We start from the raw sequence: 13,266 nt of genomic DNA on the forward strand, positions 1-13,266 counted from the left end.
TTCCAGGGATGGCGACTCCACCACCTCCCTGGGCAGCCTGTTTCAATGCTTGACCACCCTCTTGGTAAAGAAATTTTTCCTAATATCCAATCTAAACCTCCCTTGGTGCAACTTGAGGCCATTTCCTCTCATCCTATCGCTGGTTACTTGGGAGAAGAGACCAACACCCTCGTCGCCACGACCCCCTTTCAGGTAGTTGTAGAGAGCGATAAGGTCTCCCCTCAGCCTCCTCTTCTCCAGACTGAACAACCCCAGTTCCCTCAGCCGCTCCTCATAAGACTTGTGCTCCAGCCCCCTCACCAGCTTCGTTGCCCTTCTCTGGACACGCTCCAGCACCTCAACATCCTTCTTGTAGTGAGGGGCCCAAAACTGAACACAGGATTCGAGGTGCGGCCTCACCAGTGCTGAGTACAGGGGCACAATCACTTCCCTGCTCCTGCTGGCCACACTATTCCTGATACAGGCCAGGATGCTGTTGGCCTTCTTGGCCACCTGGGCACACTGCCGGCTCATGTTCAGCCGGCTGTCAACCAGCACCCCCAGGTCCCTTTCCGCCAGGCAGCTGTAGCTGTAGCCTGTAGCGTTGCATGGGGTTGTTGTGGCCGAAGTGCAGGACCTGGCACTTGGCCTTATTAAACCTCATACACTTGACCTGCCCATCGATCCAGCCTGTCCAGATCCCTCTGCAGAGCCCTCCTACCCTCCAGCAGATCAACACTCCCACCCAACTTGGTGTCATCTGCAAACTTACTGAGGGAGCACTCGATCCCCTCATCCAGATCATCCATAAAGATATTGAACAAGACCAGCCCCAGAACCGAGCCCTGGGGAACACCGCTTGTGACCGGTCGCCAGTCGGATTTAACGCTGTTCACCACAACTCTCTGGGCTCGGCTGTCCAGCCAGTTCCTCACCCAGCGAAGAGTAAACCTGTCTAAGCCACGAGCCGCCAATTTCTCCAGGAGAATGCTGTGGGAGACGCTGTCAAATGTTTTACTAAAGTCCAGGTAGACAACATGCACAGCCTTTCCCTCATCAGCAACATAATACTACTTTCTAGTTTGTTTTTTATTCTCTCCCTAGCAATTACCAACACTGCGATTGCTTTTTTTGGTCTCTGCAAGTTCTCTGGCTTTTGGCACACAGCAGGGCACAGCAGAGCCACGACACCAATAATTCAAGGGTCTGTTGCTCCTTAACAGCAGAATAGAAATTATGAAAACAGAGTGACTTAACTTTAAAAGGTAGTTAAACCTAATAACCCATGCTTGGTGAGCTGCTCAGAGGTAGTATGTGAGCTAGTTCTAAATAAGTTATTTTGGATACTGGAAACTTGGCGCTCTTGGAGAACAGAGCAATTGAAATGTGTAGGTCTTGCATGCTACTGTTTCATTTCTTGAGATGACTCTTTGCTCTATGTTGCGCTATGAAGCGTGGATTCAGGCGTTATCTGACAGCTCCCTGGCACTGATGCTTCCTCTAACTGTAAAAACTTGGGGAGATTAAAGCTCTTTTGGAAAGCAGAAGGTTACTGGAAAGTTATCCCTAGTGTTACAGAAAATGAGCTGGAATACATAGAGCTGGAACCCTGAAAAGGATTCCCCTGAAACTGGGAAGAGGATCACACTAAATGTAAAATGTGCAGGTATGAATTGAGCACAAGGAACTGGGGACTTAGCTTGGCTTGTTGGAGACTTTGCTTACACTACATGAGGGTATGCTGTCTGATGTAGCTGGAAGGTTAAATCACATAATAAGCATTCAAGCTCTCTTTGAGTCCAGCATTTTAAGCAGGTCACTGTGACGCATAGCGCCAAATAATGGTGTCAGTTCCCTAGGAAAGGCCAAACACAAAACAGAGGGAAAATCAACCAACCGACAGAGAAAAATTCAAATTTTATTTTCTCTGTGTTTGGATATAGCTAAACCTTTTCTCAATTCCTCTGGCCATTACCGGGTCAGAAGTCAGAAGGTACTGTGAAACTTCAGCGTTACACGGGGATCCAGGAGTTTGTTGGGAGTCCTGAAGGGGCTCACGGGCTCTAGTTGCTTTAGGTTGCCAGGACAATTACAGATGTTCTTTAAACGTTAGGGGAAGCATGACTGCAATGTTGAGCTGGCATTTTACAGTAACCGCTTTTGCAGTAACCATTTGCAGAAGCGCAAGATTTCCCTTTTGCTAGATACAACTCACGGACTCAGGGAAAACCTTCATTCGGTAGCTGATTGCTTGCAAATTACATACTTGTTACTTAAATTATACAGAGGATTATACTCGGGAGAATGGTGAAAGGCACATGATCATCGAACACTTTAAAAAAAACCCACCCTGCCCTGGCTGAAAGAGAAATGCTTATATACCAAAAATTGACCTTTTGTTGTTAATTATTTTACAGTTTAAGAAAATCTTCGTTTATCTTTTTGTTAAGTATTTTCCAAGGAAACCCGGCAAGGCCGCAAGGCCGGCCCTGGAGCCGGCGGCGGGACGACCGTACCGCAGCGCAGTCAAATGGCGGACGGCGCCCGCTGCCCTTGCGCCGCGGGAGCCGAGCGGCACCTGCGCCGCCTCCCTCGCAGCACCAGATCGGTCGGTGCCGGCGTGAAGCGGCGTCAGGCCCCGCTGCAAGGCGACCGGGACGGGGGCGGGGAGCGCCCCGGGGGCGGTCCCCGCGCCTTGGTTGGCGGCGGGCGGCTCCCGGCCCTCTCGGGGAGGCACGTGGTGCGGGCGGGACGGGGGAGACCAGGAAGGGAAGCAGCGGGCGTGGGTGAGTCTCCCTGCGGGGAAGGGGTGTGTAGGGACTTCCTGGCGTTTCCCTCTCCCTCTGCTGTCGCCCCTGGCCTCCGCAGGCTGGCCGCTTCCCCGGGAGGGTGCCGCTGCCCCGCCGCTCCCGAGGCGCCGGCGGCTGCGCTTGAGCCGGCTGCGGCCTGGCCCGGCCCGGCCCGGCCCGGGGGCCGGCGGCGCGTTGTGGGCTGCTGTGGGGCTCGGGGTCGATCAGGGGGAACGGGAAGCGGGGGGGCCCGGCTGCATCTTCCCCTGAGGCGCTGTAAGCCGGACTCTTGTCTTCCCGAGGCGCGCTGGAAGGTTGGCAGGGCTGTCGTGTTTGTCACCCAGCCGGGGGCCGGCACGCTGGTGAATGCTGTCGTGTGGTGCGTGCTGCCTGGGGGAAAAGGCTGAGGCTGCTTGTTTCTAGAAGAAAATAAAAGCGAGTTAACGCTTTCTGATCAATATCATCTGGGACTAGGTAATAGATCAGGAAATCTTATCAGTGTATATAAATATGTGGAAGGAGGGAGGGTGGGTGAAGGGAAGATGGAGCCAGGCTGTTTCAGTGATGCCCAGTGCCAGGACAGGAGGCAGTGGGCAGAGACTGAAACACAGGAGGGTGCCCCTGAAGGTCAGGAAGCAGCAGCTGTGGTGTGAGGGTGCCTGAGCACTGGCACAGGTTGTCTGGAGAGGCTGTGGAGTCTCCATCCATGGAAAGATTCGAAAGTTACCTGGACGTGGACCTGGGTAACTGGCCTGGTGGCCCTGCTTGAACAGGGTGTTGGGCCAGGTGACCTCCAGAGGTCCTTCCAGCCTCAGCTGTTCTGTTGATAACAAGCTCAGAAGTCAGTGAAACTAGTGCACATTAAATTGCCATTATCTTAAAGAAGAAAAATAACTTGCTATTTGTAACATTCATTATCGTGAACACAGAACGGGATGGTATGTTGTAAAGAAACAAAACTGCTTTGCTACACAATTATAACTACCTTAAAATGAGTTTTGAACCGTAAAACAGCAACAGAAGTTTTGTGGTGTAATTCCCATGCTTCTGCATGATATTTTCAAACTCTTATCCAGGAGCATGCCACAGGCTACATAACAAGTGCAGTAAAAACTCCAGTAAGCCAGTTTGTTGGTCATCCAGCAAATCCTGAAATCCTGTTTCCTGTGTCTTCCATTTTGTGCCGTGAAGTCTGGGTAAATTTTGGACAAAATGCTTGCAATTGTTGAGGTTGATAAAGAGCTATTATTTTGGAAAAAAATTGCACTGATAATGCAATAAACATTATTTCAGGGCAGTGAAAAGACCATTATCATATGAAGTGTTTGTAATTACGCTTTTAAAACTATGTGACCTGTTCTGTTTTTTTGGTTTTTGTTTTTTTAGCAGATATCTCTTAATCAGCTGAAATGGTTTTAAAGAAGAAGAAGGAAGTTCAGGTAGATGCATTCTTTCTTGATCAGCAGCAGCTTGAAAAACTTCAGAGTAAGTGGGTGTTTCTTTCTGAACTAATGTGTGATTTCTTTTTCTGTTGGTAGAATGTGTTTAAGTAGGTACTGAAATTTATCTGTTTTTTTTCTTGTTATGTTTTATTTCCATTCGTTTTGTGTGTTTTAGGTGTGCTTGTTTTTTTTGTGGTTTGTTTTTATTTTGTAATGACAATGGCTTCTTATCGTGGCAGAGTTAAAAGAATCGTTTAGAGCACCATTTCTTTGGTTTGAAAGCTCTTTGCTTTGTTTTATGATTGGTGTGAAGATGTTAGAAGGTCCTACTTGTGATTCCACTTCCAGGCCTGTAATTGTGTGCTACCTGAAGTACTAGCCTTAACAGGTGGGATAACAGTGAATTTCAAAGAATCAGTGAATAGCTGAGGTTGGAAGGGATCTCTGGAGATCATCTTGAGTGTATTTTCTGTAGTCAGCTTGATTTAAAGATACTGTTTAAATGCTCTTTTATTTTGTAGGGGTTTTTTTTGTTTTTTGTTTGATGAGATAAACTTCCAGTGATCTTTACTTAAAAAAACCCCAGAAACACAAAACCAAAAAAAACCCCCAAACAAACCCAAAAAATGAGTAATACAAGCCATAGTATACTAAAGTTACTGTGAGGTGCACCTTGCCTTCTAGTCAGCACTGGTGAGGCCGCACCTGGAGTGCTGCATCCAGTTCTGAGCTCCCCAGTATGAGAATGATATGGACATGCTGGAGACTCCAGTGGAGGGTCACTAAGGTGATGAAGAGCCTGGAGCATCCCTCTTATGAGGAGAGGCTGAGAGAGCTGGGACTCTTCAGCCTGGTGAAGGGAAGGCTGAGGGGGATCTTAGCAATGTGTAAAAGAATATATGAAAGGGGGCATAAAGAAGGCAGAGCCAGGCATTTTTCCATGTTGAACAGTGATGGGACAGGAGGCGACGGACACAAACTGAAACACAAGGATTCCCTCTGAATCAGGAAATGCTTTTTTTAATGCGAGGGTGACTAAGCACTGGCACAGGTTTCCCAGGGAAGTTGGGGAGTCTCCCATCGTTGGAGGTATTCCAAAGCTGTCTAGCCATGGTCCTGGGCATCCTGCTCCAGGTGACCCTACTTGAGCAGTGGGGTTGAGCCAGATGACCTCCAGAGCTTCCACCTTCAACCATGCTGTGATTTTGTGAAGCTGGCCTTCATACTGAAGGTGAGGCCTACCATTACGTTGCAGTGAAGCTTGCATTTTTTTTCATTTGTTAGGAAAAAAAAAAAAAATCTGTGTCAAGGTTTTATAAGGTGACTTAAGAGAATGTGGCACCAGTAGGTTTACTGGAACAGAAAAAAGAATTAAGCAGTGATTTCTTATTATAAATTATGTATTGTTTATACTGCTTATTGTAATTCCTTTCTAAAAAGAGACTCTTCTTCCAAATGTAGGATTTTCAAAGGCTGAAGAGCAAAACCTGGCATCTCTGCTGCTGCACTGCGCACAGCTGAGCAATGGCATTCAGCAGATCCAGTGCATTAAACAAGTAAGACTTCACTGTTGTTAGCGTAGTTTTTGGTAAGTGACAGTGTGTCATGTGCACTGTTACGTGAAATACAATTCTAAAAGAAACTCTGTAACATTTTAAACGTTAATGTTTTAAACAGGTAAAAAGCTGTTGTTACTGCTGGCATGCACATTAGGTTTAAATGTAGTTCTAGTACTTAAATTAGCAAGGGCTGCAGTTACTGAAAATGATGGCAAGTGATACCAAGTTTCCTATTTTCTGAGTATGTATTTTTGGTATCAGATGTGTTCTTGGAACGTTATTCAACACTTGAAACTCAAAAGGATATGGTAAAGAGTTGACAGGTTTGCACCATATACTTGGAGGAGAGGGAATTCTGCCTCTGGTAATGATGAATGTATATCCAGAGTTTTTGTTGATCATGCTTTCTGTCAATTATAGATTATGCCATTGGTAAAGAAGATGGATCAAAACTCTGCGTGTGATCCCATGGTTAAAGCTTGCTTGGATATTCTGGGAGAGACATACTTTTCACTGAGTGCAAAGAATCCCTTGAAAAAAGTACTAGCAAGGTAAAAAGAATTAAATAGTAAGCTTTTTTTTTTTAATGCTCATACCTAGAAGTCAGTAATTTGTCGTGCCCTACAAATTGCTGCAGTTTAGTTACTGAAAATTTGTAATACTAATACATGAATATGTACTGTTTTTCTTTCTTGCTCAGTTAAAAATCTTATTTCTAAATAGTGCAATATATCACTGCATAAATAACTTGAGTGAACTATTACCTTGTGTTTCGTTACTGGAAAGGCAACATAGTGTGTAATTAGTACTTTGCGTTTTGAAATTCAATATTAGAGTAGAAATTTAAAATACTTCTGTTTGCCAAAGTTGAGATTTTTTTTAATGTTAAGAGAAGGCTGTTCAGATGAATCATAACTAAACCGTGGTTTCTTGTGCCTATTTTTATTGCAATTACATTTTTCTGTTGCAAAATTACTGTTGTATTTCTTTAGTGAATTTATTACAGCCTTAACATTTTTAAGATCCAGTGCTTAGCTGTTTTCTATGTCCAAAAACATTTGTTGTCCCATTGACAGAGAACAGAATGCCATCCTGTATTTGCTTGCTTGCCAGTGTTTTACACCCCTTTGACAGGTATTCTAGCTGCAAAATTAGAACATGCGTGTTTATTTTAAAACAGAATACGTTTTCATGCAGGAGGCAACACCTATCTATTACTGGAGTTTTAGCTGACATTGACTTTAGTCAAGTGGATTTTTAACACCTCGGCTGGAGCTGACTGATTGTGCTGTTTCTTACTGTTGCAGTTCACTAAACGGTCTTCCTGAACAGTTTATGACATTAGCTGTACAAAGCTTTGTGTGCTGCCTTAGGGAAGAACTGAAAACCACAGACATACATTTGTACAGAAAAGTGCTGGACAACCTTGCTTCCTGTATGGAGGACTTCAGCTTAGGTATGATGACATTGAATATATTGTCTGCTGTCTTAAACATCCTCAACATTGGTTTGCATCTTGGTGTGGCACCTAATAGTAATGTTTACATCTTTATGTAAAATGGATAATACTGGCTAGTATTCAATAGTTAAAATATATTTTCTTTCCTCTAGGTAGAGCAAGTATTAAGGACCTGTTTGAAGAAGGTAAAGTTGTATTTATAGCAATATAAGTTTCACTGTAGATTATTGGGGGAGGTGTGTGTGAAGAACTAACACGAGGTAGACATAAAGATCTATCAGATCTGATTTCCTCCTGGTTAATTTTTAATAACTAGTAACCTCACATGGTACTTCTTTTGTCAAAGACTCCCTTGATTTGTACTCTTAATTTCCAGGGGTCAGTCTTGCTTTACTGAGCAGCCCTAGATACAGATCAGGAAAGGTACCAGTGAGTGATTCTTAAAGGCTGGGGGAGTTGAGGCTACTTTGTGTGAAGTATTCTCTGTCCTGTGCCTCATGATGAAGTTGGATGTGGTAACACTGAGCTGTTACCAACCAGTCTTGACTATAGCAAGCCCAGGCCTGCTGTGACAAGAATTTTCTTTGACAATAATTTAGCAGAAGTCTGATCTGCTGGTAATATGGGATAATTTGACATATTGTGCCCTCAGCATGCCAATAATGTTCATGGCTTCTTGTGGACCTTTTATTGCCACTCTGTCTTTAGTTCTTGGTAATTTCAGCTTCTCGTTAAGAACCCAGAACTCTCAATACCTCACAGGATTAGGCCAAGTGGGTTGGAAGCTCTCATTTTGTACCAGGTTGTTTATGGAGTTGTAAAAACACCACTATATGGGTAACTGTTCATTGTGTCTGGGGTATGATGTCAATGTGTGATTGCTTTGCTGGAATTTTTCTGTTCTATTTTTTCTTAAAATAAATTTATATGACAATTATTTTCTCTAGTTCTTCAGTTTCTGCAGAAGTCGCTACTTGACATGCAAGAAGAAAACAGGCAAGTGAATTCAATATAAGCTGTATTTTATCTGTTTTTATTTCATTCTTGCAAGATAATCTGGTATGGTTTGGAATATCACTTTGATAGCCATACATGGATGAAAGATGGGAATGCCATTTTACAATTATACATATTGCAAATAAAAAAAAAAATCTGATTTTCTTTTCTTTTGTGGCAATATGATGATATAAAATAAGAGAGGAAAGGAAGAAAATTAAAGGTGGTCATATTTAAGGCACTAATACTGTGTGAGAGCTACTACTTTTACTACTTTTAAGGGAGGCCTTTGAGTTGTGGTTTTGCTTTTTGAATTGTGACTGAACACTGTAATTAATAGATACACTTATTAAAATTCAGGTAGAGTAATACTCTTCCACTTTCCATGAGTGTTTAGTTCAGTATTGATAGTGTGTTTAGTCTGTCACAGCAGTCATCATTTAGTATCTTGACATTTTCCAGCATTGCATAAAGTAAAGCCTCTTCACAGTGGTCCCTCATCATGTACCCAGATGAGAAGGGTGCTTAATGGAGTGGTTTGTACATTAAAAGTTTATATGTTGTCTGTCTTCATGTTAGAAGAAAGTTTAATCATAGAAGTATGCTTTCTGCATGGAGGAGCTGCTCAGAAAATGAGAAAGGAGCAGTACTGTGTTTAGTTGGTCGTCTTGGAAAGTTTCTGGAAAAGTTCAGCTCTGCTCAGGTAGAAACAAACAAGTGAAAGTTTGTCCCAGGAACGTGCAGAAACTGTAGTAGATTTGTCATTATGTTTGTTAACTTCATTTTAAAGCACCACCCTTGAGTCTGCTTCTTGTTTTCCTCTAGTTATGTGTCTGGTCATCTCAAACAATAAATTAGTTTTTACTGTTAATTCTATCTGAAGTTGGCAGAATGTAGTTTTCTGGGGATGGTGAAGAATTATTTTAATTTCATTTTTGTGTGCATGTGTGGTGTGTTTGTTTTGTGTTTTTTTTTTTTTTCCACCGCCAGAAAGAATCATGGAAATCGTATTGTTCAGACTCAATTGATGCACGATTTACTGATAGCCATTAAAGTTTCAATGACGCTTGTACAGAAATTACAAGAAAATATCCAGGGAAGTCTTTGGAAACACCATGAGTCTTTTGTTTGGCAAAGTATGTGTAGTTTACTGAAAAGCTCCACAAACTTCCTAGTGGATGGTAAGTTTAGAAACATTAAAAACCAAATATTTGTATTAATTCAGTCTTGTTGTCTTTGCAGTAAACACAACTTTTATGTATAAAAACTTGGTTTACTCTGAATGGAAATTGTACTGCTGAGACTAATGGGAGTGGGAGCAGTAGTAGGTCTGTCGTTGAGCTATGATTTGTAGATTGTAATTTTGGAGTGTACAGTTTAACCTGTCTTACTGCAAAAAAACCAATGTAAATGCCATTATTAATAATCTAGAAACTAGCAGAAATACTTTTGAGACTCACTGCATGTCTGTGCCTACCAAAAATTTATGTATCTGTATGAGTTATGCTGTGAGAACTGTTTATTGGTGCACTGTAAGTAATTGTGTTTACTTTTTATACAGATATATTTGTGCGGTAGAATTTAATATAAATGTCAGTAAGCTCTGCCACAGTCCTTCTTTTCTTACTGGGCAGTTCTGTATTTTCTATCTGTTAAAAGGTACTAATAGTTTCCTATTCCACTAGAGTATAAATTTGTTAATCCTCACTATCCAGGCGGACACTGTGATTATGTAACTATAAGTAGTTTAGGAAAATTCAATACCATCTTTATAATTTTGATACATAGTTCTAGCACACAACGTTTGCTGCACCTTACTGTAAAATATCTCTCTCTGCCTTGTAGGAACTCTCTTGCAAACTGTTCAGTCTACTTCAGGGCTGGCCGTTATTCTGTTTACTAAAGCTATGTATGAGCCAATTGAAGAATTGCCTTCCTTGGTAAGTGTATTTCTTCAGTAAAGCCTGTGAAAGGTCATAGTGGTGTTAAGCTGTGCTACCAGTGTTGTTCAGAGGCTTTGCTGATACTTCTACAGCAGGACCTGCCAACCTCTGTATCAGTCTTGCTGGAGTGTCAATCCTTTCTTCTTTCCTTGCCATATGAAATAATAACCTAGGTTTTTGAATTTGAGAAAAACAACGTACAAGAAATCTCTTCAGATCTTCTAAGATTTTCAGTTATGCACAGAACAGCTTTTCTCCTGTGCTGAGATACCGTAATGGGTGTTACTTTGCTATTACAGGTCAGCGACTTGCTTCTTGGGTCAGTTAAACACGCCGGTCTGCCAGCGTGGTTTCTGAGTAACTGTGGGACTCTGTGTACAGACGAACTCCCTGACTCGGTCCTTCTCTTTCTTTGCCATGGAGCACTGGCTATGCTGGAATGGAAGAATGGCAGCATGGGTGAAGATGGAGAGAAACTACTACTAGATATCATATCAGTCTTGTTGTCTATGAGTTCAGAGTAAGCCTTTTGATTTGTGTTTCATGTTTGGGGGGAGGGGATTGGTCTTTTTACTTGCATTTTGCACGGCTCGTATGGTCCTGGTGGAATATATCTTTGCTGTTTTCAGTGTAATTATATTAATTTCTGCCACAGGTTTTGTCGTCTTTTTTAATATATTCAGAATATATTGTTTTATACATATATAAAATCAGTTATATATATTATAAACTCTATAAGTTTGTAAAATGTGTCTTCATATTGCATAGGCAGTTCTAAGTTACAGTGTTCTCTTACATGCTAAAACGAAATGCTGTTTTTCCAACATAAGTGGGATTAGTTTATCAGCTATTTGGTGTTAAGGTATGGCAGAATTGGTTGTTATGTTAGACAGATAAACTTTACTTTCAGGACATCACCTCCCATGCTATTGAAAGTACAGAAGAAAACAAAGCATGCCAATGAATGGAATAGTTGAAGTAAGATGGTTTAGTTGTTTTTTTTCCTGGTTGTAAGCATTGATTGCTTGCATCCAATGAACTACCAGCACTACTGGATAGGAAATTAAAATGTGTATTCAGTTCAACCTTTGTTCCTGCCTTGGAGGTCAGTTTTGTGATTTTGTTTTTGCATGTATATAGTACTTAGTTTTTATGGTTTTATATGGCAATGAAACTTTTTCCTTATATTTTCAAGCAGCATGCAGTAAAATAATGTTGCTCGAATATTAGCATGTGCATATTAATTTAAATTTTTGTTTTTCTAAAAGCAAGTGTAGTGGTTTGTCAGGTTTTTTTCCTCCATATAGGTGGTTTTAGCTGTGATCAGTTAACACCATGTTAAGTGACTGAGCATATATTTTGCAACATCCAATTCATCACCTCCTTGTTGTTAGTTCCTTTTCTTCAATGAATGGTTAGCGTCTCCTTTCCCATTTTAGTTGGAGGTAAACTAATGTGATGAATAATTCTCATGAAATAAAAAAATTTTTTTGAAAAAAGTAACAAATGCAACTAATGAAACTTTTTTTTAATTCTTTTTAAAAGGTTAAAAGAATCCAGTATGGCAATGTCTTTATCTAGAATCCTTGCTATTTGGACTAATTCAGCACTAGCTGCCCTCATTTCAGGCTCCCCAAGTTTAAAAATCAAACTTAATGGGAACTCGGACATGATTGGGAAGCTGCTGGAATACATTTATACACACTGGGAACACCCTCTAGATGCTGTTAGACACCAAACCAAATTGATATTCAAGAATATTCTTCAGATACACCGAACCACCATTACTGGATCCAACGAAAAATCAGACCCATTCTTTGGAAGGCTGACAAAGCGATTACTAAGCTTGGAATGGCACGTGAAAGGGAAATATGCTTCTCTTGGCTGTCTTGTGGAGTGTGTGGGCACTGAAAATATACTACAGTTGGACGGGACAATTCCAGCGCAAATCTTGGATGTGATGAATGATCAGTCTCTTGCACCCTATGCTAGTGATCTTTTGGAAACCATGTTTACAAATCACAAAGCCCATTTTACTTCGAGTTTTCAAGAAAACACCTGGATTGACCACTGGCATAACATCTGGGTTTCTCCTCTTCTTGTAATACTGTGTGAAGGGAGCCATGACCAAACTACTTATATAACAGATTACTATTTACCAAAACTGCTCAGATGTAGCCCTGACAGTCTGAGCTACATGATTAGTATTCTTCAGGCTTCTGCAGATATTAATCTTGGTAAGAATATAAATGTCGTATTTGTAATTATGATTTTTTTTTTTTTAAAACAATCTCAGTAATGTGATTTCTCATCTATTATTATTGTTAGAATTAACTTGGGAGAAAAATTCCAAATGGTTATTATTGCTGTTAGTATTTCAAGGTGGAATTCATAATAATAAGTGTGTCTTCATGCCATGAACAAAATAATTAGTATTCTAACTGTGGGTGCCTTATTGTTCTCTTTATCTGCCAAGCTTTGTTACCTATCAGTATTTTTACTACTATTTTTTCTGTTCTACTGTTTCTTACACAGTCATGTCTGATAACAGGGCTTTACAGATTGTTTTTTGTTGCAAATGTGTGGATACCAAGAGTTACGTTTTTTTTTGTAGTTTTTGACATAATTGAGTGTAATACTAAAAGAATGGCTTGTGAGACACCACAAGGTCCTTTTTCCATATGACATGTTGAAGAAGCATCTTTTTGAGAACCAGGCAATTTACTACTAGTTGTAACCTATGACAGACTCTGTCTTTTGGGGTTTATGGGGTAGAAAATAAGAGGGGGCTAGAGGTCATATGTTGGAAGTATGAGGAGTTTCCAACAAGCCTTGTGATTAGTACAATTGTTTATTGTGTTAATCAAACTGTAATTACTGTTTTTCATTTTCTATAGGCTCTTGCAGTACTAGAGGAGCTCTTGGAGCACTGATGGCATGCCTGAGAACAGCCAGAGCTCACGGACACCTGGAACTTTCAAATATCATGAGCAATGGTCTTGTATCCACTGAATGTATAAAACAGGGTCTAGTTCATCAGCACAATCAGGTAGAGGGACAAAGGGGGTTTTGTGTCTTTAAATTAGAATAATTGCTTTG

At 41.2% G+C, this 13,266-nt stretch overlaps 1 protein-coding gene across 1 annotated transcript in view; it reads left to right on the forward strand.

The window, feature by feature from the left end:
- Positions 1–3,895: 3,895 nt before the first annotated feature.
- The window catches only part of THADA (THADA armadillo repeat containing), a gene marked incomplete at its 3' end in the record, with an annotated part of 166,742 nt that continues 157,371 nt past the window's right edge, over positions 3,896–13,266 (forward strand). Inside the window, exons 1-11 of the mRNA XM_081998208.1 lie at positions 3,896–4,253; positions 5,672–5,766; positions 6,190–6,320; positions 7,077–7,225; positions 7,381–7,413; positions 8,176–8,228; positions 9,219–9,405; positions 10,070–10,164; positions 10,467–10,687; positions 11,713–12,404; positions 13,065–13,216. Coding sequence (XP_081854334.1) covers positions 4,178–4,253; positions 5,672–5,766; positions 6,190–6,320; positions 7,077–7,225; positions 7,381–7,413; positions 8,176–8,228; positions 9,219–9,405; positions 10,070–10,164; positions 10,467–10,687; positions 11,713–12,404; positions 13,065–13,216 — 1,884 coding nt within the window. The 5' untranslated portion in view covers positions 3,896–4,177. The remainder of the gene's footprint in view (positions 4,254–5,671; positions 5,767–6,189; positions 6,321–7,076; positions 7,226–7,380; positions 7,414–8,175; positions 8,229–9,218; positions 9,406–10,069; positions 10,165–10,466; positions 10,688–11,712; positions 12,405–13,064; positions 13,217–13,266) is intronic.

This window comes from Phaethon aethereus, assembly GCF_964289735.1.
Source record: "Phaethon aethereus genome assembly, chromosome: 3".
NCBI classification, from domain to species: domain Eukaryota; kingdom Metazoa; phylum Chordata; class Aves; order Phaethontiformes; family Phaethontidae; genus Phaethon; species Phaethon aethereus.